At 33.3% G+C, this 26,782-nt stretch overlaps 2 protein-coding genes across 2 annotated transcripts; both read left to right on the forward strand.

The window, feature by feature from the left end:
• The first annotated feature begins 1,458 nt into the window (after window positions 1-1,458).
• LOC106714251 (protein Wnt-1) lies at window positions 1,459-20,433 on the forward strand. The gene is made up of 4 exons (XM_014507234.2): window positions 1,459-1,595; window positions 8,000-8,262; window positions 17,131-17,429; window positions 18,616-20,433. Exons 1-4 carry the CDS (start codon window positions 1,504-1,506, stop codon window positions 19,141-19,143), a joined length of 1,182 nt encoding a protein of 393 aa, XP_014362720.2. The 5' UTR covers window positions 1,459-1,503; the 3' UTR covers window positions 19,144-20,433.
• Window positions 20,434-24,673: 4,240 nt separating this feature from the next.
• On the forward strand, window positions 24,674-26,735 carry LOC106714181 (nematocyst expressed protein 6). Its single transcript, XM_045679895.1, has 6 exons — window positions 24,674-24,902; window positions 25,041-25,228; window positions 25,303-25,444; window positions 25,589-25,722; window positions 26,265-26,517; window positions 26,572-26,735. The coding sequence occupies exons 1-6, from the start codon at window positions 24,758-24,760 to the stop codon at window positions 26,733-26,735; spliced, it is 1,026 nt and encodes a 341-aa protein (XP_045535851.1). The 5' UTR covers window positions 24,674-24,757.
• The last annotated feature ends 47 nt before the right edge of the window (window positions 26,736-26,782 follow it).

Raw genomic sequence — 26,782 nt, forward strand, 5'->3', positions numbered from 1 at the left:
GTTTTTTAGATACTTTTTTAATTAAAAACTATTTCGTGTTGATAAACTCTTTTTCCTAGATAAGAGTATTATGTTCGTAAAATTAAATCATTACTCACAATTCTTTTATTAAAATAAACAAATATTTAAGTATCATCAAACTACTATAAATTATTTTAAACACATTTAAATAACCGAAATGGATTTATACCTATTTATTAAGTTTAATTTTCAAATAATAAAACGCTTGTAGTGGAAGTGACTGGATGTAAGAGAGACCGCCCGCGTTGAAATCTTTCGTATGCAGCTATATTCTGTAGTACGACCGACGACGTAGCGAACTGTTCGTATTAATGATATTTACAAGCTACAATTATCAGATAATGTTGTTCGTTTGCTATATGTTTCAATATTGGTTTCAATTTTAGTATAAGTTTTGGTTATAATTTAATTTAATTGAAATTGGTGACGTTAATTTATATATTTGGCTTAAGGATTTTCAAATTATTGTAATGAGATGTTAAAAATTTTGTTTCAATATACGAAACGTGACAAAATTTTTATGTTAATGTTTATGTAAAACATTATGTTTTTAATACAGATTATAGTCTAAAAGTACAACAATCTATATTTTTTTACCATTAATTGTAAATACTCTCTTGTTTTTAATAAAAAAAATCTAATAAATAAATATCTTAACTATAAAGGAATGACATGCATAGGGTTGTGGATTCAAGTCAGGCAAAAGCTTAACATAGCTAAATTATAATGCTAAGCTACCTTTAAATGATAATATTTAAAGAAGTAATATTTTTTTTCATGTAATTTAATTTAACTTAGTGACTTATATCGTTGTGTAAGCACGTGGCAGTGCGCCGGGTCGGCAGGCGCGCGGGCACAGGCAGGCCGCCATTGGCCGTCGCCGTCGCCCCTCCTACTGGCGCACGCGCACGCGCATCGACCTACGCTCACGTTCAAACCGATTACAGACAATATAGATAAGATTTATCAAATACCTTTGATCTATTTTCGCAGACATTTAAGTCAAATGTATGAGCCAATGACAGGTAATATTATTTCTGATTAAATAAATATAATTTACTAAGACATCTCATTAGATAGCCATAGCATGAACCAATACGAACATATTCAATGAAAACTTAAGTAAATAATTCATAAATCTTAAGTCAATTAAACGTATTAAGTCAATGCAATAAGGAAAATCAATGTGTGAGCTTATGAATGAAAATTTCTATGAATAGAATCACAAAAGTCAATTACAAAGCATTGTGATCCGATAACGTCACATTATCTAACACGATACAGAATTGCATAACCAACCTAATGACCCAAACACGACAAAGATTACAAAAAAAAAACTATAAGTGTGAGACCAATCGGGCGGTGAGGCAGGTACGGCCTCCCACCACAGCGACTCCGCCTCGGGCATCGTTTCGGCCGGCAGACGTCAACGTGCCTCGAACGGCCGCGCTCATGTGAAGGCTTGCGCCCGCCCATCGCAGAATGAAGTGTCTGTGGTTGTTTGTGCTCATTGTTCTGTGTACTCGGTGCGAAGCCGCCAACAAGCCAAGGAGAGGACGCGGCAGTATGTGGTGGTAAGTTCTTTTACCGTCTCAGTACCATATTTTTTGCAATTTTGACTTTACCCCCATATATTGATAGTCTATTTTTCAATGTACAGTTTTAATGTTTTCATCTCGTACATCTGAAGTGCCAGTTTAACACTAACCTTCTTCATACATTTTATGTTGTTGAAACAATCTTATAGATGTTTTGAAAGATGAAATTGCCAAACTTAGATGTAACTTAACGTAAAACTTATAGGCATTAGAATTAACATATGTGTATATTCTACTAAAATGTCTTCCTATGTCTTTGTAGAATAATTCTGTGATACGAAGTCAGAGAACTTAGAGAATCATTACACAGAGTTTTAACGCACATGCGCTGCTCACTATTTTCTAACAAAGTTATAATACTGTCCATTCAACAAGTTACTCTTAAACATTAACAACAAGACTGAGTGTTAAAATTTGTTAGCTTTATTTTTCTATAAACTAATAAAGGGTTATTGTGTTAGTAGATAATGTATTTAAAAGAGGACTGACTTCAAATCAAATTTATTTATTATACATGATAAATAATAATAGAATTGTACTCGTATAATAATTATTATTACCAATATTAAAATATTAGTTTGTAGTAATATGACATTAATATTGTTAACAAAAAGTCAAATTTTGTGGCAAAATAAATTGAAATGAATAGACATTTTTCTAGTTTTATTAAATTAGTGTTAGTTATACATTTTTTCTTTAGATCATAAATAAAAGTGGCAGTGTAAAGCTCTGTACACACGTCGCCCGTGACGGACGGGAGTGTCAACTTTATACATATTTACGTTTACTATCACTTCGCTCCCGGTATGCGACCTGCCTAATCCCTATTGTAAAGACTTCGCAATCTACTAGACATGTTTTTCACATCACATTTTCTTACATTTAAAAACAAAGTTAAATTGTATTTTTTTGTGAAATTTTAAATGTCATTTGAGATAGTTTGAGGTCTGTTTAATTCGAATAAATAATTTCAAGTAACATTTTATCGTTTCACAGAAGTGTCTCGTAACTTTAATAATTAAATAGTACTTAATTCAAGTTATGTAAGCTCAGCGAATAACCAAGTTAAGAGTTAAGTCTTTAGTACATTTAGGTAATATAGGGATGTAAATACGTTTATGACAAATTTAATGCAATTTTTATTGAATAAAAGCTTTAAAGATTAAATAAATAAAACAGTCGTAAAAGTTCTTTCACTTATAATTTATTATGAACATTTAAAAATATGCGCAATTACATATAATTTGAGAAAATCGTTAAAATCAAAGTAACTTGCCAATGTATGTTTTAACTTAATTGATGTTCGCTATAAAATCATTTAAATGCTTAAACTTGAATGTACTTGACAATAATCATATATTTTCTTAATCGAATTTATTTTTAAGGTTGTACTTTTAAAAAACCGAATAAAAGACATTCTTTCATTAGGAATATAATTTTTATTACCTATATTGTTGCGAACAAAACATAAATTTATTGTTTAATTATACACTTGTGATGATTGTCATAGTATACAAGAGGTAAAATACATTGCGGACTACTGACCTAATTAAAATTACAGTAGGGCAATGAAATTCTAGGTCATAAGATTAACCTATATTTGCTTCAGCAGAATTATTCAAAGTTTTTCAATATATGCATTTTTAAAAATGATTGAATTAATGAATGATCAATTTACATGAATTTAAAATATTAATTAATAATTTTAACACGTTACAATTTACATAATTATCATTGAATTAAATAGGGTACATTTTATGCAGGTTTTATTTAAAAATTATAAATTTATTTTAAAATAAATTAATATTTCTATTGCACTATATTTTAATTATTAATAGCTGAAATTTGTAAATTAAATTTTTAACAGAATACTTATTCAAAAACATTAAAATTAAAACGTAATTATTGTAATTTATTTTACAAAATTAAAACATTTTGGAGCCGCCGTGCCGTCGGCGGCGCTAGCCTTTGATTGTTTATATTATTTAGTAATTATTATTGCGTTTAAAATTACTTAAGAAATTTAATTTTATGGTAGAATTATGTAAAACTATAATTTATTTTAATTTTTTATAGTTTTAATTTAAAAAAGTAATAAATTAAGAAAAAAATATTTTTATTAAACAACTTACTTATTGTTTAAATTAAATTTATATTCAGAAATGTACATTCGAAAATGTAAATAGTTTTTTAATACTAATAAATAGTGAGATGCGCATGCGCTTTTACTTAAAGACTTTTAAAAATAAATTCTAACAAAAGGTAGTTATAAATTATTATCGGCCTGACACGAATTATATCGCAGTTATAACTATGTCATATTTATAACTTAATTTAGTAATATTTGGATATGATAAAACTTGTCATGCGTTTCAGTATTTTTTAACATAGTTCATAGTCTTATAAATAGATATTAAAATACAGAGAGATTTTAAATAGTTCAATGCCGTATCTAAAATGTTTTTAACGCTATGTTATCTCACACTTATCACTCAGTATCAAAGTGGCTCGTGCTCATTGCATTAAACAAACATATTCGTACTAGTATACACAATCAACTTTCATGGCCGCAATGACGGAGTTTTAGTACAATATAATAGTACTTTTAATTTATTGTACAATACTCATCTACATCTAATAATACTTCTTATCAAACTAGTGAAATTTAAGTATTTAAATATCTGTCGGAGTTTTAAATCATTGAGCACCAAAAAGAACACCATATTATTTTAAGCAGATAAATATTGTTTCTTTAAACATTTTTATTGTTATTGTTTCTTTAATCTTACTAATATTATAAATGCGAATGTTTAGATGGATGGATGTTTGAAGGTATCTCCGAAACGGATTGATGAGATTTGGCACACATGTAGAACATAGTCTGGAAGAACAAATAGGCTACTTATTTAGTTTTTTTAATTCCACGCTGACAGAGTCGCGTGCCACAGCTACTCCTATTATAATTATAATAACGCATCTGACTTAACCTTATCATAATTGCATAACTTTAGAAAAAATGTCCTAATAGTGATCATATAACCTTAATTATTTATACATCTTTAATTTTGGTTACTAGTAAAAATACGTCTATCAAAGTTTAACAATACTAAGCTATCATTCATCAAGGGCAGATATTTCGTAGTTCTTTGCCCCGTTGAAAGCTGAACCACACGCTTCTGAATATTCAAAGCGTCGTCGTCGCAGTCACGATATCAACCAAACAAATTAATTGTTTTTATGTATTTTAACTAAATGAACATTTAATTAAGATACATGATTGAAAATTAAGTAATTGTTTTGCAAACTGTTATTACGGACGAGATAATAGGAATTTAAACTCTGGGAATACTTGAAAAGAAACATATTGTAATAATATCAATCAAAGGAAAAGTCAAAGGGTGCAGCGTTGAGTAAAGTCCATCTAACTCTCCTTACAAGAATTTTATACAAGGATACGTTGTATTAAATTGTTACGACAACGCTTATTACCTTGTTGTACTCAATATCTATTTAAAAATACAATATTTTCAAACAATAGAATACTTGAGTTCTGTTATTTTCAACCGTTATCCTTCTAGAAATTCCACTAGCCTAGATTGTTCTTTACATTGCAATAAAATACGCTTACTATGTCAACAAAAATTGTTAGCCTGTAAAAACTTTGCGAGAAATTTCTTTAAAGTATTCCATTTAAAATAAAAGCATTTTCATGTAAAGTTTTTAATATAAAAAAGGGGTCTCTAATATTGTGACAAGTACGTTTTCAACAAATTAAGTGAGATGTCAAATTAACGAGACGATTTTAATGCAGTATACTTCTGGCCATTTTAAATCGTTCGGTATTTCGGTATCGCAAATAAAAAACTGCCACACCTCAGTTAATTCGTATTCATCAGGCGTTGTCCATATTACATTACGTACAAAATCGCGTGCCGGCGTCACGATAGAAATGATAACAGCTACAAATCTAAATTGACCCACAAGCCTGTTTTATACATCTTTACTACATAGAATTAAAGTACAAAATTCAAGACAGAAGAGATCTTAGTAATCTGGACGGCCCAGTACGATATTTTGACGCCTTGTAAGATGCCAACAAATTAAATAATAAAGGGTTAATTTGTATGCGAAATACGTACGATGAGTCAATGAAAAACTTTTAAGGGGAAGCTAAACGCTTTGTATATATGTATAGATAAGAAGTATATAATATTATAAATAAACACATTTATCATTAAAGGAACTTACAATAATGTTAAACAAATAATCTAAAAATGGAAATAGACAAAGTTAAATATGATAAGCCGCTTTTGCGATAGTATGTTGTAGACATAAGTGTACATATCCCATGAATTCTAGATGTAAATGTTACCGTGGGTTTTCACTGCTGTTTTTTTACAAAAACACTACATTTTGGGTTGAATGTTTAAATAAAAGAAACAATATTAATTTTTTACTTGCACCCCTTTTCAAAAAAATAAAATGTAAAATTTTTTAGAAAAAAAAAATGCAATTTCAAAAGTTAACCGCTTCTAACTAGAAAATGTTTTTGACCTCTTCTTTTGATTAAATTATTTTAATTTGAAATATTCTTTTAATTAAGTTGATTAATCTCTATAAACAGTCCTTAATAATTAAATTGATTTCTATTCTATAAAATTACACAATATAGTAATAGTGTTATGCATTATAAAGTGGCAAAAGGCCTTAATGACCTGAATAGCAAGTGCCGCAAGCCCCCAAAGACAATATTTGTTATTTTGACACATTCACACAGGCTTTATCTTTGTGCAAACATCACGTTTACTTGTGAAAGCCATTCACGATTTTTTCCCGGCCATCTCGTCGCTTGTATTTGGTTTCCTACCAATGTGACAAGTGTAAAGGACTTTACTCATAGCCGGACAAATATGGACATCCCTTCGACCGTTCCCAGACATCAAATAATACTTCTATTTCACTTTGACACTTTTTTTTTTTACTTTATACTAAGCATTTTATAAAGTGTATTTGAGTTTTAAGTATATAACTTATGACCATGAAGTATTTTAAAGATTTAAAGAGTTGTATGTTTTCATGGAATAACTGTGTTTAGTCTGAACTTAATTAATAGTAAACTAGTAATAGAATTGGTAGTTAAATTAATCTGTTTTTTTATCATTCAATTTATACGTGAAAATTTTAGGACGATAATCGAATTAATTTTATAAAATGTGTTTCTTACTAATGATGACGGATGGATGTATGTTTGTTGCAAGGTATCTTCAGAACGGCTTAACGGGTGTTGATGAAATTTGGAATAGATGTAGAACATAGTCTGGAAGAACACATAGGCTACTAATTAAATTTTAATTAATTCCCCGCGGATGGAGTTGCACCCGACTGCTAGTCAATAACAAATTAGTTGGTTATTCTGTTTCGTACATTTATTTGTAACCAGTATTATTGAGTAAAATAAAATAATAAATTCCAATAAATCCACTTCATTTATCACCTTATCAAGTTTACCAAGCATTATTCTGGTCAACACGCCTTTCATAGAATCTCACAAAACCCTATCATAGTTTTTAAATAGCCGCATTAAGCGTCAAAAAACGCCGCATTGTCGTCTCTATGAATTCTCGAAGGAAATGAGAATTACCGACAAGTTGTTCATATTTACGTTACTCTCGACTACAAAGAAGGGCAAATAGAAAAGTAATACGATTTCTAGAGCGCCGAGGCACCGCTGTGCGCGACCTCACGTAATTTTAGTTCCACATCTTTATCAAGAAACGAAAACCTCGGTCGGGAAATGATTTAACAGATACATGGATTGTTCTGTTAGCGTGAAATAAGAGATGCCGTTCGAAAGCTGTGAATGTATGATGCTTTTGTTTAGTCTTCGAGCGATATATCCTCGAGTGGGGCGGACGTCGACAGGGCCGAGATGTCGATCGCTCACAGCCTATGTTTACTCGCTGGGCCCTCGACGATTAATGCGCGACGCAAATATTTATCTAAACGTCTGCGGATTGACGTTTCGGTCGTCAATTGTTTGTTGTCTTTACCTTCTCAAATGAGCATTTCATTTCGAGTTGCACCCATTGCCTTAAGTGGCGTTCGGGTTTTGTTTGTTTTGTTTTTTTCTTCCCTCCTTCACAATCCTCGGTCTCGCTTGTTTTGGGTGACGATCTCGGCATTGTCTTTCACTGTGGTGACAAAAAGGAATCTTAAAATTAAATGAGCAGATATAGCTTACATAAAACAACTCTCGATTATTATAATGTATGATTACTTTACTGGATCAATCCTTGATAATTATGAATGGATTTGGGAAATAATATGATGTTCTCAGATTAAAATACGCATTCGACTAATGTTAGCAACGTTATTCACAGGGGCATAGCGAAAGCAGGGGAGCCAAACAACATATCTCCGATGTCACCTGGCGTCCTATACATGGACGCTGGGGTCCACTCCACATTGAGGCGGAAGCAGCGGCGGCTCGCCAAAGAGAATCCGGGAGTGTTAACAGCTGTCGCGAAAGGCGCCAACATGGCGGTCGCTGAGTGCCAACATCAGTTCAAATATAGAAGATGGAACTGCACCACGAGGAATTTCTTAAGAGGGAAGAATTTATTTGGAAAAATTGTTGATAGAGGTAAGTCATATATTAATTTTCAATATTTTTAACTATAGGTACTCGTATTTATCTGTAATGGTAGACAGATTAATATTATTTGAATTATATCATTGAAAGTTATAAGAGATATTCCAGGATTCGACAACTGATAACTTAAGCATTATAAGTATGTTACGCTATGTTTATGCTATACAAAACATTAATTAAAAGGATATAATATCAAAATATTTTCAATAGTGTACAACAAACCTTTTAATATTTTGAAACGATATGTCGATTTAAGATTTATTAGTCATTCCATAAGTCTCTTAAGCGAACAACTCCAGCAAATTATAAGATAAGCATAATGGAAACTGAATATTAAAATTATTTATTAGAATCTTAATTAGGACCTAACGTTGATCTGGCCTGACAATTTAATACCTGGCTCACGTTCCTCGCTCCGATATTTAAAAAATAAGCGGACAATAAAAAAAACAAGGCTTAATTTGAGATTTTAGCATCACGCGTCGTTCGTTTGTTTCAATTTTATTATATCGAAACAAAGCTAAACAAAACAAAACTCGACATAAGAAGATAAGTCTTTAAACCTTTTGCAAAATACTTAAGAAATACATCCTCGATTTTCGTGCTTTAGTTATAATCTTTTAAAAAATGAAATCGATAACTTGTCGCCAAATCTAAAATTCGTACTTTGTTAAAAAAGTAAACGGCAAAAAACTGTTGTTTTTTTATAACAAGTCTCCCCCTAATCCCGGTAACAAAGAGTAGCTACAAATTAAGTGATATCTTTAGTTGGCAACCCTTTTAAAAGATTTTATCTGTATTCATGGGGAGGGTAGCGCGTCGGGGGCACATATAAAGGGCTCATCAAGATAAAACATCCCGGATCAATTACATACGACCGAGTGACGTTCGGATTCCCGTTTATCGATGTCGCTTTTTATTTGGATTTCGAATGTATTTTTTTTAAAACATTAACATTATTTCTTTTGGCTTGTATGTTTGAGATTTCATTAACAATTAGTTGTAATTTTTAATCTAAAAAAATTTTTTGGAGCTATTTTTATATAATTTATCTCACATTGTAATGTTAAAAATAGACAGTATTTTTATAATTGTTCATTCAGATGTCTTCAGATGTAATCAACCTAAATAGTTATAGGATATGATCTAAGTCTCTGATCTTAATCTGCATCAATTCCGCTTCGATGCACTATAGAGAATAAGCCAAAACGTGTTTCATGCTCTTAACACCGGTTCACAATTGCGCCGGTCGTTTCCATTGCGTCTATTCAACAGCATTAGATGTTATCTATAGATAAAAATCTGCAAAAAGCTCACCATTAGCCATACAATAAAGGTTAGACTACAAAATTGAATGCCCTGTCTCCTCGGCGAAAAGGGAACGGTCGTATATTTATTTTCTGTAACGCTCAAGAATCGGAACGCAATAAGAAAGGCGAGATTAATTCATAAAGCACTCACGAAAATTAAAATGTTTACAACAACTTGTCCGTATTCCTATTTACTACCGTGAACTTATAATACGTTGCTTATTGCTTTAACTATAAGGTTGAAGTTAGATTGTCTCTGACTTATGTGGATGTTTGAATAAATTTGTCATGTGGGTCAGGTCTGCTCTATCTCCGGTGTCCGATTTCGATGCTTTGTATGCGATACACCTTATTATGGTCTCGCGAACATCTGGTTCGTACATCGCATTTATTCATTATTACAGCAAAAAGGCCAGACCAGGCAATCAATTTTTGTGTATTTTTTTTTTTGGTACTATAAAATTAAAAAGTAATAAATTTTAACAAAGTCCAAGTGAAAGAAGACGAGTCGAATTCGCGAACGCAAAGTTCCTTGGTAACTCGCTCCTTTTTACAATTTCTGATATGCGCAGTTAAATTAAATTGTTTATTATTCAGGATATAATTTGACCTAAATCGTTCACATAATAAAACACATTGACCAAAAACAGATGAGAAATGAATCCGATCTAATCGATAAAAGTGCATAACACTAAAAGGCATAGACCGGGGTTCAGCTCGCATTAGGGGGTTATCTTCAAAATTAAGAGCATTCACTCCCGTATCTCGGTCTAATTCGATCACATTTCGAAATCGGTATGCAAGATATCGGGATCGTAGTGACCGGTGCGGTCCGGTTATTGACCCAAAAGCTTCTTACGTTAATGACACGCGCAAACGTTTTGGGTAAACGATGTTTCTATTAGCCTTCACTCCGAAATGTCTCTCGGCCACAGAATAGGGACCTTTATCAGACTCGACTATTAACATACTGACCTTCGGTATTAAAACTTGACTCTCTCTTTACTTGTTGCCTTAGTATCGTTTAACGAACAACATTTAGTGGTAATGACTTCCGCTAGCATAGAACTAGGTCAAATCACCTAATTGGTCACTATTAGTTAGAAATTGGTATCTCATGTGTGACGTAATGATCTCTTTAAAATTAATGTCCACTCTATTGGCATATGGATCTTCATCTTTGCAACGATTAGTCCAAAAGTAGAAAAATTTAATTTAAAAAGTACTAGAAGTAAAACTTAACCTTGTACAATCGAACCTGGATAAGTGAGGAACATCTATAAGCGAGATTCATTGTTCCAACCCGACGGTCCACTTCCATAAACAAAAAATTGGAGTTAGAGAGAAACCTCTATAGGTGAGAAAAGATCGCGGTCCTTTGGACTCTCGCTTATCAAATTTCGACTCTAAATCTTAAGAAACATTTAACTTTATCGTAACTGTTCATTGATTCATAGTTTAATTATTAATCAAAGATTTGTAATCGATTAGAGAAAGTACGCCTCCACACAGTTATACACGTCGCGTCGAAGAGCGCCTAGAGCAAAAATAAATATAGTAATTTTATTCAATAGCCAATAAACTATAAAAGTAGACTAACATTCTAAATTAAAATCCAGACACAGTACGCGGGGTTACAGACCACCGTCGTTATTTAAATTGATAAAAAGAACATGAGATTAAAAAATATATGCTGTATGCTGATGCATTTAGAGCATATAGCTTTGTGAAGGGCGGTCGGGGCGGGCGAGCCATGCGGAGTTGTAACAGGTCCCACGCAAATATACACTATAAACATTTTTAATACATTGAAATTACGTCCATTTGTGAAACGCATAAAAACGGACATGCGAACTCTGCAGGAGCCCGTCACAACGCTACTTATTTATGAAAAAAAGGTCGTATATTTGATTTCACGTTTTCGCAGTTCATCGTCGTTCACAATATCTGAATAGGGTTCCGTTTTAGTAATTATCGCTCGTTAGTACAAAGCACTCTAGGGCGGAACAAAATCATCAGTAATGTTAGACGTAGACAGGCCATTGACGGTCGTGACGTCTTCATCATTGTAGCAAACCTCAAGGATCGTATTAACACGGACGATGACAACTGTATAAAGGTCCGTCCTTTGTAGGAAGGGTCATTGTCGAGCCGAGAATAGAGCCATAGGGTCCGGATGCCCGCTGCGGGCCGCCCGCCGCGCAGTTTAGCGACGCCTGCACGCACCACGGAAGCGACGTTTACACCTATAGCCGCTCCTTATAGCAGGTAACTCGCCCAATAAAACGACCTTGCTCGAATATTTCCCCTTCTGAAGGTATCTCGTGTCTTCCGATGTCCCGTCCTCATCGTGGGTGGATAAAACGTACAAAACGATCCGCATCCAAAATAAAACGGATATAAAATGCCCTCGATGAAATATTTAATGCTCAATTAGATAAGACTTTTAGGTTGGTGGCGTTTGAATTGTTTTCGAGATACGAGCGATTTGTGATTCCGAAATGGGTTGATGTTAATGCGATTTTATCGATCGACGCAAATATTCTTTGTCATTTTTGCTCCATCTTTTTTTTATGAACGGTTGCATTCCTTTCCGAGATAGCTCACTTAAAGACTAATTATATTCGGTGTGTTTTTTTTTTTTTTGTTGGTAGTTTGAAAACAAATGTCTTTGTGCTGCGTATGAATGGCGAGCGAGTGGTAGGTGGTAGCGAGTGGTAGCCGAGGGCTTTGTACCGAGCACAATGAGTGATATATGAGCGACGTAATTCTAAATTGTCACAGGAATGCCTCCGTCCCGAGATTCAATGTTAAATTATCACCCATAACATGGCATAACGAAAATGAATTACAGCACTTTATTACTCCTATTCTAGTCGTCCTTTTACGATAAAAATTCTCTTAAAGTATCCAACTGTCCATTAAAAAGAAAAAGAGAGATTATTATAAGACAAGTGCACCTTCTTCACGACTAAATAAGTTTAAAGTTTGTAACAAACCTCTCGAAATAGAACAATTATAGTTACAGGCATAATTATCACTTTGACTTTCATAACAATGTAATCGAATACAAAAAGGTTTAGTTTACTATGACTTCATTAAAATAAATTTATTATATAGTAGATTAAAGTCATTAAATTATCGTTTAAGTTTAAAAGCAAATAAGCAATCTTTATTATGAGGTCATCGTGTCCGATGCAACGGTCCTCGACGGTATAAAAGCCAAACGGGTGATTTATGGCTGTTTTGAATAATCACGTCACATCAAATTTGAATAAGTTGAATCGCCATAAATAAGGTAAGAGCGTTCCGAGGCGCGAAACCATCATAAGTCAATCTTTAGAATTAATCTCACCGGAACACACCGACTTAACGCTGACGGGAAAAGATTTAATTAGTCCGTTAATTTTGAATTATTTCACAGCACATTTAATGGTCGGGGCGTTCGTCAATTGTCAACATTGATTAAGTCTTCTTTAACTCAGGCCAACGGACATGGGCTTATGGATTTACGACTTTTTGACTTTTATAAATCTTTAACGCCTCTCCTTAACTGCCAATCGAGCGGCCGGGAATTATCGCTCGGTGCTCGGTCGCGTTGTAAAATGACTCCAAAACCATTTATTATCCGCTCAGATAATCCACCGACAGCACTTTATTATCAGTTATAATAATAATTTACTTTTATTGGTTCACATTAATCATATTTGTTCTTATTTGACTCCGTCTTGATGGGAGCGAGAATGTCTTAATAAAATAATACCCGTAAAAAATCCGGTTTTTAATAAGTCTTATATTAGTTTTGTCGATCAAATATGTACTCGTAATTGATGTTAATAGTCTAGTTTGTGTCACATTTGTTGGTTAATTTAAGTCTATAGGTAAAGTAAATCCGTTTTCATTTAATTAAATGCCGTGACTAATGTACCGTCTCCGATGGAACACCTTTACATCTGTCATAATTTTTCTACGTCGCGATTTATTTGCAAAATGCGACAATCGGCTTTGTGGTCAGGGAAAATCGATGGTCGACCGCACTGCAAAATAAAATATTGAATTTTTTAAAATTTTTATAATCACATAAATAATTTTGATGTTTTCTTTTATTAAAATATATTAGTTTTTAAGCTAGTTATACATTTAGAATTATTCCAATAAATTCTATCTCGTCTGACGGTGTTTAGTTAAACAGATGTTTTAACACTTTTACCGCCGCTGAATGTTATTATCGACGTCAACGTTGTAAGAGAGTATGTTTCTCCTTTAATATGTATCACTAAAACTGCTTCCGGTAAAAGTACTTTATTTATTTTTCGTCAATATCGCATTTCTGAAGTCTACGCATACTACGCATAATCATGATTTCTGATAATGTCTAATATCAAAAGAGCGTCGGTGGCTCAGGGGTTAAGCACTTGACTTGTCATCTGCGGGTCCTGGGTTCGAATCCCGCCATATGTACATTTATTCGACGATCTTCGGTGAAGGAAAACAAGGCAATGCAACCCGCACATATCAGCAAAAATAAATTTCAAAGACATGTGTGAATTCAAGAGAGAAAAAGACGGCGACGCGGCTCGTCACCCATCACGTTACGTTTCCTGAAATTACAAAAAGCAGATTGGGGAGGCTCGTTTGGCCACGCCAAATGAAGGTCCGTGATCTCTGCCTACCCTTCTGTGATACAGGCGTGGGTTGTGTGTGTCTAATATCGTACGTTGATGTATGTTTCAAGCTAATTGCAACACTGTTTTTTATAGTAAGGCTCTTAGTATTTAACTTAATTATTTAAAACCATAAAAACTTAATCTTTTTAGTTTCTTCGAGTAATAACAGATATACGGTATATCTGATGTCGACGGTTCAAATAGGTAATAAATTACGTAAAACAAGTTGAGTCTAGTCAATGATTCATCAATTAACAAACTTTAAAATATCGCGATGAATATCAATATGATGTCTATAACGCTGTTTAAATTCCATATTAAGTAATAAAATTGCGTTATCTCATATCTTGTATGCATATTAAATTAAAATATCAACATTAAATTCCCAGCGGGCATTCATTTTATCAGTCCTAGATATTATCAGTTTCTGTATACGTTGTAATTATATTAACTCCCAGCACGTGGTACAAGCCACCCGTAAAATAAAGGATTTTCTATGGCCCTATTTGATATATCCTGACATGAATGTTAGAATTAGAGAAGGATTTTTACAATCTAGAACTTCGCAAAAATGTTGCTTAAGTTCTATTCAGTTAAAAGTGAACGTCTGTAGCTGATTTTAGAGTTAAGTATATAAGACTTGAGAAAATATAATGTGAAAGGTGACATGATCAAGTTGATTGTATTTTGATAAACATTGAAATTAAATTATTAAGTCATTAAAGGTGCAAAAAATATGTACATTTTTTAAAGAATAACGGTGAAGGTTATAGTGATTTATACTATAGAATGTGGAATTAAAAGATATAACTGGTGTTATTTAAGATAAGTGAAGAAAGGTGTCGCAATCAGCAGACATAATTATGACCCTGTCCAAACAACTACAACTTTTATTCGTCCGTTAAGATGTCAACAGTAAATAGGATTAGCCGAAAGCTATTATTTTACGAGCGTTATTTACGTGTGCCATATTTAATTGGCCCGTGCCTATTTGTTATATTTAATGCGAAGGAACGTTTCCAACTCATTACAGAAGATAAATGCTCGACTCCGCGACCGTTCGCATTCGGATTCTGCGCCTTGAATTAATTTCGTCCGAGCATTGAATGATGGCGAAATTGACATTAAAATTCCCGCTCGAACATCTCAAGTAATTGCTGAATAAAATACTTTTGTGTAACATTCAAAATGAAAGCACAAAAAGCGAAACCGAAGCGGAGAGCTGCGCCGGTGTGCGCTTGCCGTAATTTATATCGGGCCCACGATGACAACTCAATAAAAAAATGATTTCATTTGCTTATTGAGTCCTTAATAACGCTCAACCTCGCTCTTTCCACATATTGTTAGTTAAACATTTATAAATATGTATAAGTTTATTGTTGTGATAACATTCCTTACTACTGAACGGGTGGACACATGAACTACCGGGACCACCAAGGGTGATTGGAATTAATAATTTTGACGGCTAATTATAATACATATGAATCATAATTTTTTTTGCGCAGTATATTTAACCTTGAACACTTTTTTAATATAGTACGACATGAATATATTTTAATAATGTTGGTTTATTAAAGTGGTTTTTTATGTTATTGAACACAAGTACATTTTTTACTTATTTTATTACATGAGACTTCTGAATTTGTAAACGTTTAACGATCTGCCAATCGGACCACCAAGAGCGATATCAGAATATTAATTTTAATTGATGTTATTTTAACATCCATTGGTACTTTAACATAAGGCATAAGTTTAATTATAATGCGAACATAAATAACGTGACAATGTAACTTTAGAGAAACTTTTAAATTGTTATGGACAGTCAAATGCGTAAATATTAAAAAAAGTTTCATATTTTAAATTCGTTCTTTTGTTAACACATTATCTTATTGTTGGTATCGTACACATAGACCGTGGATATCGAATATTAATCATTAAAAAGTACGCAGGCTATTAAATCGATATTAAGAGAGAGAACTCGATGCGCGCCCCACCACTTGTAACGATCAAATTTATAATCTCCCGTGTAGGTAAGCACTTCTTTTATTTTCAATCTTCGAGATATACCCTCTTTCTTTTAATTGTATTTTATGAGTATTTGATTCTAATACCGAGCCATTAATTATTTATAGTATTCGATATGGGACGAGTAGTTGGATTATTGTGTTGAAAGATGGATGAATTTTATTTTATATTAATTTATTAAATTGTTGTGTGAATTTGGGCACATTTTATTTTAGACGATGTGTTCTTTTGTTTTTAAATATAGGGACGAGATATTAATAAATATATAAATAAGGATAATAAAGAGGAAAACAATTTGTTAAATACCGATCGAGCGAACATAAGGGACCCTCGGCATAGCCGCTGCAATTTGCTGATGAGCTCCAATGTTTTGAATTTAGAAAATTCGATACTTACCCGAGTTAACGATATGAGTTTTTTTTGCTCGCATGCCTCGAGCAATAATAAAATTTGATTAAAATACAGGACCCTCTTATTTTTTGGTATAAATTAATTATGAAAATACCGCACATGCCTATGTGAGAAATGTCATAAACAATCCGTTGTTATTATCAAAACAACAATATTAATGTAGGAGGTTGTTTCATTACGTGCCCACGCGTGCATTCTTCAATTCGCTCTTAACAAAAACTTATTTGATATTCTTAAGTAGATAATTAAGATTTTATTAGCTTTTGTGCCATAATATTTTGATGATTTATTAAATATTTTATTAACGGTACTGTGAATTGAGTAAATCAACCTTTCTTTTTTATTTTTATAAATTACTTTTTTAACTATTAGATGATTATTAGATTTATTATCATAGGTTTGTAAGTATATGACAAGATATTTGATCAACACACATTTGTTGATAGGATGCCGTGAGACGGCGTTCATATACGCCATAACGAGCGCCGGGGTGACGCACGCGGTGTCGCGCGCCTGCGCCGAGGGCTCCATCGAGTCGTGCACGTGCGACTACTCGCACTTGGAGCGCACGCCGCATCGCACCCGCGCCGCCGCTGCCGCCAATGTCCGCGTCTGGAAGTGGGGCGGCTGCAGCGACAATATCGGCTTCGGCTTCAGGTTCAGTCGGGAGTTCGTCGATACCGGCGAGCGCGGCAAGACCTTGAGGGAAAAGATGAACCTGCACAATAACGAAGCCGGCAGAGCGGTAAGTTGACAGTCCAGCTATTCCTAGCCATTTTAGCTTAAATAATTATGTTCTAACACATGAGAAATGACATTAACATAAAGCCTTAACGTGCTATATTAGAAACGCTGGTTCTCGTTTTCTAATAAGGTGGTTTAATAGTCCTAGAATATTAACGAACATTAACGTAAGTACAGTAAGTCCATTGCTGGATAGTCGTAGGCTCGGTAAAAGACTCTAAAGCGACGTTATTAATCGAGAAAGTTAGTAATGAATCCGGTTCGACATCCATTATATCCAGTCAAGTCACGTCTGTGACAAAAACGAGGCAATCAACGGGTAAAAGTTTGTGAGTGATGATTGGATGCCAGCGCACCGATCGGTCGACACTCTTCGTCCAATCGCCACTTGAACGGGAGCCGTTTATAAACATCCATAAAACAATCGCACTCGGACATGTCGCCGCTTCGTGTTTACATTACCATTACGGGTGACGATCGATTGTCAGTCACTTGACATGTCGCTTAAGTCTAAAATTAATTATGCGCCAGGCGGCTGCGGCGGTCGCTCGGCCCATCGCGTGGCGACGTGCACCGGGCACCCATTCGTTGCGCTCGCGCTTCTCCCTCCCACCTCACACCCACATTTGCATACACACTGTCCGTTCCTGCCTAAAATTCATCAAAAAGGATCCCTCGAGTCACCCAGGCGCGTCGTTAACTGTTTCGCTTAATTCCTGTCACGACACTCGCGCTGGGTGTCCGTGCGATGAATATTCACGGCATTCCATCAATTGTTTAACGTATATTTGGACACTAGAGCGTACTCAGGCTCGGCTATCTACATGTGAATGAATAAATACCGTCTGCTTTCTAAGAAGCGCCTGCGCGCGGCCCTTGTAAAATATTTACAGTCTTCAACCCCGCGTCATTTATCTACCTTCTAAGAATGATGAATGTCCCTAGAGTATGATTTATGGTGTTCGTTCGCGCGGTGACGACTGGCCCACCACTCCACGATTTGTAACAATTTGCTCGATCGTAAGATGCGATCGATGGAGTGAGCTTTGTAAACCATCGATCACGTTTCGACTGTTATCGAAGGAATTTATAGATATTTGGACATCATTACAGAGCTCCACGCGAGACAAAACTAATTAAGATTTCAATATTTCATCCTTTATTTATGTGTTTTTTTTTTGTTGCAGCATGTCCAGTCAGAGATGCGTCAAGAATGTAAGTGCCATGGAATGTCTGGATCGTGCACAGTGAAGACTTGCTGGATGCGCTTACCGAGTTTCCGTTCCGTTGGCGATGCGTTAAAAGACCGTTTCGATGGTGCATCAAGAGTTTTGATGAGCAACTCTGATGTCGAAACTCCCGTACTAAGGAATGATCCTGGAGCGCACAGGATGCCGAGAAGGGATCGATACAGATTCCAACTCCGGCCGTATAACCCCGACCACAAAGCCCCAGGTGCGAAAGATCTCGTGTATTTGGAGTCCTCGCCGGGCTTCTGCGAGAAGAATCCTCGGCTGGGCATTCCCGGCACGCATGGGCGCGCCTGCAATGACACGAGCATTGGCGTTGACGGTTGCGACCTTATGTGCTGCGGCCGCGGCTACAAAACCGAGACCAAGTTTGTGGTGGAGAGGTGCAATTGTACCTTTCACTGGTGCTGTGAAGTTAAATGTAAAACGTGTCGTACGGAAAAAGTGGTCCATACATGTTTATAGATAGTCGAACGCTAATGTTGTGTACACGTGTGCGATCACCGAGAGAAACCGCGCCGCGTGTCGGCGGTGCCTCGGTCGCGACGGACGCGAGAGTGGACCTGTTTCATGGTGAGCAGATAACAAACGGTGTATATAATCCCGTCATTTATTCCTCTTCGGAAGATTTATGTAAATAGTTCTTTCTATGCTACTATTGATTTTTTATACACTTGTAAATGATCGGACCTAAAATGAATATAAACGATTGCTCGTTTAGTTAATTTATTTGGCTATTAAGTGCGAACATGTGATCTAGGAAGGTAACTTTTGTATACGCTGGCGTTAGGATATTAATGAGGCCAGTTTTACGAAGATTTATTTCTGTCAGTCCTACCTACTTGCTCACATACGAAATTGGACTTGTTGGTTTCCTTACCCGGCATGGCAGCTGTCAAAATTATTGATTCTAGTTATCGCGCTGACAAGATCTTGATGTTCCGGAGAAACGAGTGAAATCACATTAAGTATCGAAGACTACTTTAAATGGTATTAGTTAATATCATTTCAAAGTTTAATAGTAATGGAGATATTTGCCGTTATGTTACGACAGCAATAATAATATCGCTTTTATAAATATTTTTTGTTTTATCGACGCATGCGTCGGGTGCACGATCGCAATAACTGTTTTAAGGCTCGGGAGCGAAATGATCTTGTAATTATAATTTTATATTAATTATTTGGCGAGTTAATGGATTCTGTGACTTAAATTCATTTGCATAAAGTGACTTCTTGGGTGTTCGACGCCCGAAGCTGCGTTCGGCCCTTATCGGTCAGTAAGTAGCGCCATCGTAAAAGTGTCCCACATTACGAGATAAACGCTCTCGAGAATTTTAATTAAATATTAAGCGAATTAAATAATCAGTATTATACATATAATAGTGCATGCATATTGCGTCCGATACATCTAGATAAAGCAATATGTTGTCAGATGACGCATTGTGCTCATTTTAAATTACCGTTCTTATAAAATTATTCTTACTGTACAGAAGCATGTTTAAATACGTCGTTTTCCTATTGTAATATAGTTTAATTACTTCATTAGTAAGAACTGCGAACTGTTGACCACAAATACAGTGAAATAAAACATAAAAAATCTCTCTAAAATAAATGGGACATTTTGACATTCTTTCAAAAATAGCTTTATTTATTTATCAATAAAAAAATGACAAACCAAGTCGACAGTTTGCAAAAGAAGCTTTATTAATTAATGTGCGATGAAGAATGATATTTCAAATGTGATATAAAATTAGATTAGGGCAGTTAGAATGCTTTACAAATGTATAATATGTATTTCGTAAATCAATCCACGTATTTTATTAAGATATTTATTTTAAATCATTTTAATTAAATTATACCATACCTTACTCTAAATTAATTTTTAGAGTGGAAATTTGATTTTAATTTCAATATAACCCGATATCGCATCGGTGATTTTTTTTAACAAAAGGCATTTTTAAATGTTGTTACTTGTGTAATGTAACACAGATTATGTAATAATTAGAACTATTACATAATTTATGTTTTAAAGTATTATACCATGTTGGAGTTAAAAGACTGAGGTGTTTTTAATCGTAGTTTATATCCATGACTGGATCGATAAAACCATAATTCGTTTTACTTTTTTTTTTTAAAGCGAGAGCTAATGTGATAAAAAGTATTTTAATGTATTTTAACACGTCTTCTTTCAATTCCGATATTAGTGCCATTTTTTCTTTTAATTTCGAAAAAGAAATCCTTTTAAATTTGACAGCGTTTTTAAATAAACCTTGCCTTATATAAATACCATTGGTAATAATTTTATGCATGTAAATAGTGTGTTTATTTCGATTATTATTTTTTAAGTTATTTATGTGAATTTATTATTATAATTGTAAATTTAAGTTAAAAAAATACGATTGAAATCAGCTGAACAAATCTGAATCTCATAAAAAAACTATTATGTAGTGAATACATAACTTGAAACTATTTCGTCCAGTGACCGCTTCAGGTTGACACATTGTATTGATATTGATTTTACATTAGCATTATCTATTTATGATTAAAATATTGAATAGTTGTTACTAAAAATACAAAATTGATCAAACTATATGTTTTTTATTGCAACCTTTTACAGTTTTTGACCGTAAGTTTTTTGCCTAAAGCAGGTCCACAGTTTTCATCGTGATTTATACTAACTTTCGTCTGAGACTTCGTCCGCAAGGAATTAATTAAAAAGAACTTAAAAAAATAGTAGACTACTTATTCTTCCAGACTACGTTCATCTATACCAAATTTCATCAAGATCCAAGAAGTTGGGCACACATCGATCCATCTATCCAAACATTCGCATTCATGATATTAGTAAGATTAATTTTATAAAATAAATATTAAATTAAATTAATAAATTAATTACTAAATGTTAATATAAAATAAAATACAAATTTATAAATCAACTCTTAAAACTTATATGAAAATTTCCATTTTCCTCGTCTAATAAGTTTTTACTAAATAAACATTTCTAAGAAAATATACTGAAAACTTACCATTAACTTTTTTTGCACTAACTCAATAAATCAACAAACAGTCCACAATTTTTTTTACTAACAAACTAAAAACACTGCGTTCAAACTATTATAGTTATGAGGGTAGACCATTGATTTCTAGATTCTATATATACTCGTGGATTGATTAGAAATAACAGCTTTGCTTTGTTCTGACATAAACAAACCTGTTGATATTCCTGATAGTTAATTATATGTATATTATTAGTTCGAATCCCCACCACCGCTAACAACTGCAACGAACAATGCCAAAATAGTGAAAATCAAATAGGCACAAAATACTACGCCTTAGCGTAGTAGGCGCGCCGTAGGACTAGCCTGTCCATTAAATAGAGGTTCGTGAGGTAGACACTTCAAAAGACAAGCTCTGTGACGAATAATTTTGTCCTACCCATAATTTTAAATATGGAACACTAATTACCCCAAGATTACTATTGGAGGATTACATAGTTACCTACTATTTGTGATTTTATTACTAACTAGCTTTTACCCGCGATTCCGTCCGCGCGGAATAAAAAATAGAAAACGGGGTAAAAATTCTATGTCCGTTTCCTGGTTTTAAGCTACCTGCCCACCAATTTTCAGTCAAATCGATTCAGCCGTTCTTGAGCTATAAATAGTGTAACTAACACGACTTTCTTTTATATATATATAGATAAGATACTTAATGAAGTCTTAGATCATTATTTCCATCCATCACCACTGGTTATTACGAAGATGCTGGTAAAATTTGTTATAATACATTACTAGAAAGAATTCGTTGAAAGAAAAAAAAACATTAAATTGATGATGACATTTGCACGCTTTTGGTCTATATTATTATTGCTAATCTTTGATTTCTGAGATCAAAATCTCTGTATAAAACATATCGTCATCCCTCACTTTATCTTTGACAAAATATAAATATATTTTACATGAAGAATTTGGTCTCAGAATGAAAATTTCATTTCTGTCGAATAAGTAATTTAAATTTAGATTGAACAAAATGCTGCTTTTATTTCAAAATGTACGAATACGTACATTTAAAGGCAACGCGTAAGTATTTTATTTTATTACTAGAACAAGTATCGTATCATTTGATAGTGCGCAATTTTCTGAAACGGCTTTATTTTCTTAACAAAGATTAAACAATATTAACATAAAATAAACTCTATCAGTGAGTAATAAGGTATATTTTTGTCCGAGCTGTTGTTGAAAGTGAAAAGTCGATCGGTGTTGGTGGTCGACGAGGCCCGAGGCTTGTTCCCACGAGTATCTTGCACACTGGAAAATTTATGGTTATGAACTGAGAAATCTGTCATAAGAGATACGTACAGCGTACCTGAATCTGAAATAGCGTGAATAATTTTTCATAAGGATCCCGATATAGAAGTCTGTGGATAGAATTTTTCCTAAGAAAAATTACTTGCGCGTTAATTATTCTCGATCGTATTTATTTGACGATTATTTTGTTTACGTTTTAACTTATTACACATTCCCACACGCACACTTTAAAGTTACGGCCATTTCAAATCATACCTTATTAAAGTTACATTTTAAATCTCGCCGTACCTCGCTGATATTTTCGCAATAAAGTCGACGCAGTGGATTTTGATATTTGCACACGTATTTGGACATGCGTCGACGTTTGTCGCAGAAATGTTTTCTTTTTATTTGGTTATTATTTATTTGTCTGATAATGAGTAAGTTATTTATGTTTCATATTACTGTTGAGTTACTATTTCTGTACTTTTAAGTGACTTTTTAAAATTAATGTCGTTACTGGTTTTATTAATCTGTCTCTCATAGTATTTGCACTACTTTATTATTTACTAAAGGCCATATATGCAATGTTTTCATTATTAAAAATTTTGGTTTTGCTTCTTTATTAACCAACTTCAAAAAGGAGGAGGTTCTCAATTCATCTCCATTGAATTGAATTGAATTTTTTTTCCATTGAAAATCTAGAAAATATATTATTACAAAAAATGAGTAGATAACGTAGTTAAATATTTTAAATATGAACATACTTATTAAGAGAAAAATGCTTTGAAATAGTGTTATGGAACATTATTGCAAATGAGATACCAAAATGTTAGCCAAAAATTTCAGAATTAATTCGTGACAGCTCCTGATTTACTTGTAATTATACAAAACGTCGTATCCCACGGGAACCTGCATTGAATGTAAAAAATGACAGATAACATGTTCAGATCCATACGCCTTTTTCCAATGAAAGATCTTTCTTTATTCATACGCAGTAGGAAGCGAGACCGCCTGTGGCAATTCTAAACACTTTTAAATCTTTTACCTTGAAACAATTCCAAAGTACGCTGACCCGTAATGTTATCTTGTTTAATTAATTTGTACCTTATCTGATTAATCAGCTTATTTGGATTTTAAATTTTCCTAATTATTATTTGGTTATTGATTAATTTTACTTATTTTACATATAAGTTTTGTAATATTCCACTTGTTTCATATTTTTTGTAGCAATTGTAATAAAAAGATAGAATAAAATAGGCGATTATGTTCCGTTATGTATTCTATTAGAAGTTATAAACACTTAAGTAGGGTTAATTTAATTATTTAAATCAATAATTAAATGTGTAACTTGCTTTAAAAATTAATGGTTGAAATTAAAAATTAATGTATTACAATGTAATTAAGATCAATTTAATTACAAATTTAAGGAAGTATGTATGCGATTGACATTAAAAATCAATATAATTAATTATTTTTATACCGATTTACTGTTAATGAAGACTGGTAATGAAAAATCTTCCGACATTAATTTTAGACGTACGAAATTCTTCATTATTAAACATATAAATATCTTTCACAGTTTCGTGGGACTAAATTTTAAAGTTGCTTTTATTAGTCCTGACATTCTTCTTCCAAGTAATTCTGTGTTTCCTCAATAGTTTGACATCTGTCAGATTTTTTTTACTTTTTTAGATTATCAAAATTTAATAAATGCTTCAAGATATAGTCACTTATATGACACGTACGGAAGATCTTCTTTACGTAAAGTTAACTTACCATCGAGGAGGGATATGAGAGTTATTAGAGACAACGCCAATTTACCGAGCGGACTCGAAGACGCCGAACCTGGGTTCGATCTCACCGAAGATGAAATGAGGAAATTTAAAATTTGGCCACAGGGAAATATTCCGTATTACATTGATGATTTCTCTTTTGGTAATACTTACTGTGTTTGTCTTTTGTGCTGTTTTAAAGACGTTAATAACAAACTTTATTGCAAGTTACTGTTACTCCTTGTACTTTTAGACTTTAGACTAGTATTTTTTTAACTAGTGCCGATCGTCCTTCTTGTAGATAAAGTACTCCGGGATAGAATTCGTAATTACATTGACCTTACAAACCGCGTAACTGGATTGAAATTCATGGAGCTGCCGAAACCACCCACTGATGAGAAAACCAGATGGGTGCTTTTTGTAAATCGTCAAGGCTTGCTTAATTGCGCTGATCACTCTATTAAAGATTTTACTAACGAAGGATTACAGGTAGTTATTGTAAGACTAAATTCTGGTTTAAAAATGTAAAGTAAATATTATGGATTTTATGTCTTTCTTCACAGAAAGTAATTTTGGGATATGATTGCTTAGTTACCGGTGGAGAACTTGCAGAGGCCATACTTGCCTTGGTTGGGGTACCACCCCAGCATAATGCTCCCGACCGCAATAAATACATTACGATAAATCATGAAAATATTTTGCCAGGTATTTTGTTTCACAATTTCACGCTAAGAGTTTTATTTTCGATGTTTCGAAGGCCTTAAAAATAAGTGCGTTGTAAATTATTTTTGCATTTATATCAGTGATAGTATTTTTTTAAAGTTGTTTATGTTTTCATCTAATTTTCAGAAAAAGAGCATTTATTCAAAGCTGTCCAGGACAATGAATGGTTGTTTCACGATATACCTTACGATTACAGTAGTGCTGGCCACTACAGCTTTCATAAATATACCAAAAACGGTTTTGCTACTATTGAATTAAAGGTGTGTTACTCATAACACTTGATAATTTCATAGAATTGTTCACATTGACCTTTGTAGACCTAAATATAAAGCTTGCCAATTAAATTTAACATTTGTTTAACACGTTTAGCATAATGAATGATGACAGGAAGTATTTATTTATACTAACTGTCGCCCGTGACTCAGTCCGCGCAGAATTAAAAAAAACATTATCAGGAGCCTATGTGTTCTTCCAAACTATGTTCTACATCTGTTCCAAATTTCGCCTTCCACTTACCTTTTCCGGAAGTACTCTCAAATAAATATCCATCTATTCATCCATCCATCTAAACATTCACATTTATAATATTAGTAAGATTTCATATTTCTTTTTCGCTTTTCCCTTGTATTTAAATTAAAATAAGTGGGTGAGAATATACTTATTCTTTTTTTAGAAACAAATTAACATTCTTCCTGGAGAAAGTAAAGGATTTAGTTATAATGACATTTGGAAAATAAGGATGCTTTATAATTATAATTCAAGGAGGAAAGCTTATTCCATAAAAGCTTCCGATTGTATTAAGCTTTTTGAACTTGGTGCTAACTTTAGTAACTATAAACCAACAATAGAAGATACGATCGAACCCAGGAAGAAGCCTAATAAATATTTAGGACTTGCTGAAGATCAACCTATAGAAGATAATGAATCTGATGATAAGGAACTAGAAGCTGAAAAAGACTTGGATACTGATGATAATAAAGATAAAAATGAAGAAGAGAAAATGAAATCTGACGATAACGACTTTGACGGGAAAAAAGAGAATGAAATAGGAAATGGTACAAAGAAAAAGTTAATAAAAGAAAATACTATAAAGAAATACTTAATTAAAGCAAATGACGAATCGCATGAAAAAGAAGTAAACCAACATAGCAAAATTATACAACTAAAGCACGTTCTCAAAAAGTCAAGTGATCCATTCCGTGATATTTCTGATTTTGAATCTTGGGAAACAACAAGGACATTGCAAAGAATATTTACCAAGATGAAAGGATAATATAAAAAAACAAAATGATTGCTATGTTTAATAAAAAACAAATATAA

Source organism: Papilio machaon, chromosome 1, assembly GCF_912999745.1.
Source record: "Papilio machaon chromosome 1, ilPapMach1.1, whole genome shotgun sequence".
Taxonomy (NCBI): domain Eukaryota; kingdom Metazoa; phylum Arthropoda; class Insecta; order Lepidoptera; family Papilionidae; genus Papilio; species Papilio machaon.

Excerpts from the sequence above, each read along its gene's own strand:
- LOC106714251 (XM_014507234.2), top strand. The coding sequence starts at position 1,504 with ATGAAGTGTCTGTGGTTGTTTGTGCTCATTGTTCTGTGTACTCGGTGC. Across the intron at positions 1,596-7,999 it reads GGACGCGGCAGTATGTGGTG|GGGCATAGCGAAAGCAGGGG; the intron begins GTAAGTTCTTTT and ends CGTTATTCACAG. Across the intron at positions 8,263-17,130 it reads TGGAAAAATTGTTGATAGAG|GATGCCGTGAGACGGCGTTC; the intron begins GTAAGTCATATA and ends ATTTGTTGATAG.
- LOC106714181 (XM_045679895.1), top strand. The coding sequence starts at position 24,758 with ATGAGAGTTATTAGAGACAACGCCAATTTACCGAGCGGACTCGAAGAC. Across the intron at positions 24,903-25,040 it reads CATTGATGATTTCTCTTTTG|ATAAAGTACTCCGGGATAGA; the intron begins GTAATACTTACT and ends TCCTTCTTGTAG. Across the intron at positions 25,445-25,588 it reads TCATGAAAATATTTTGCCAG|AAAAAGAGCATTTATTCAAA; the intron begins GTATTTTGTTTC and ends TCTAATTTTCAG.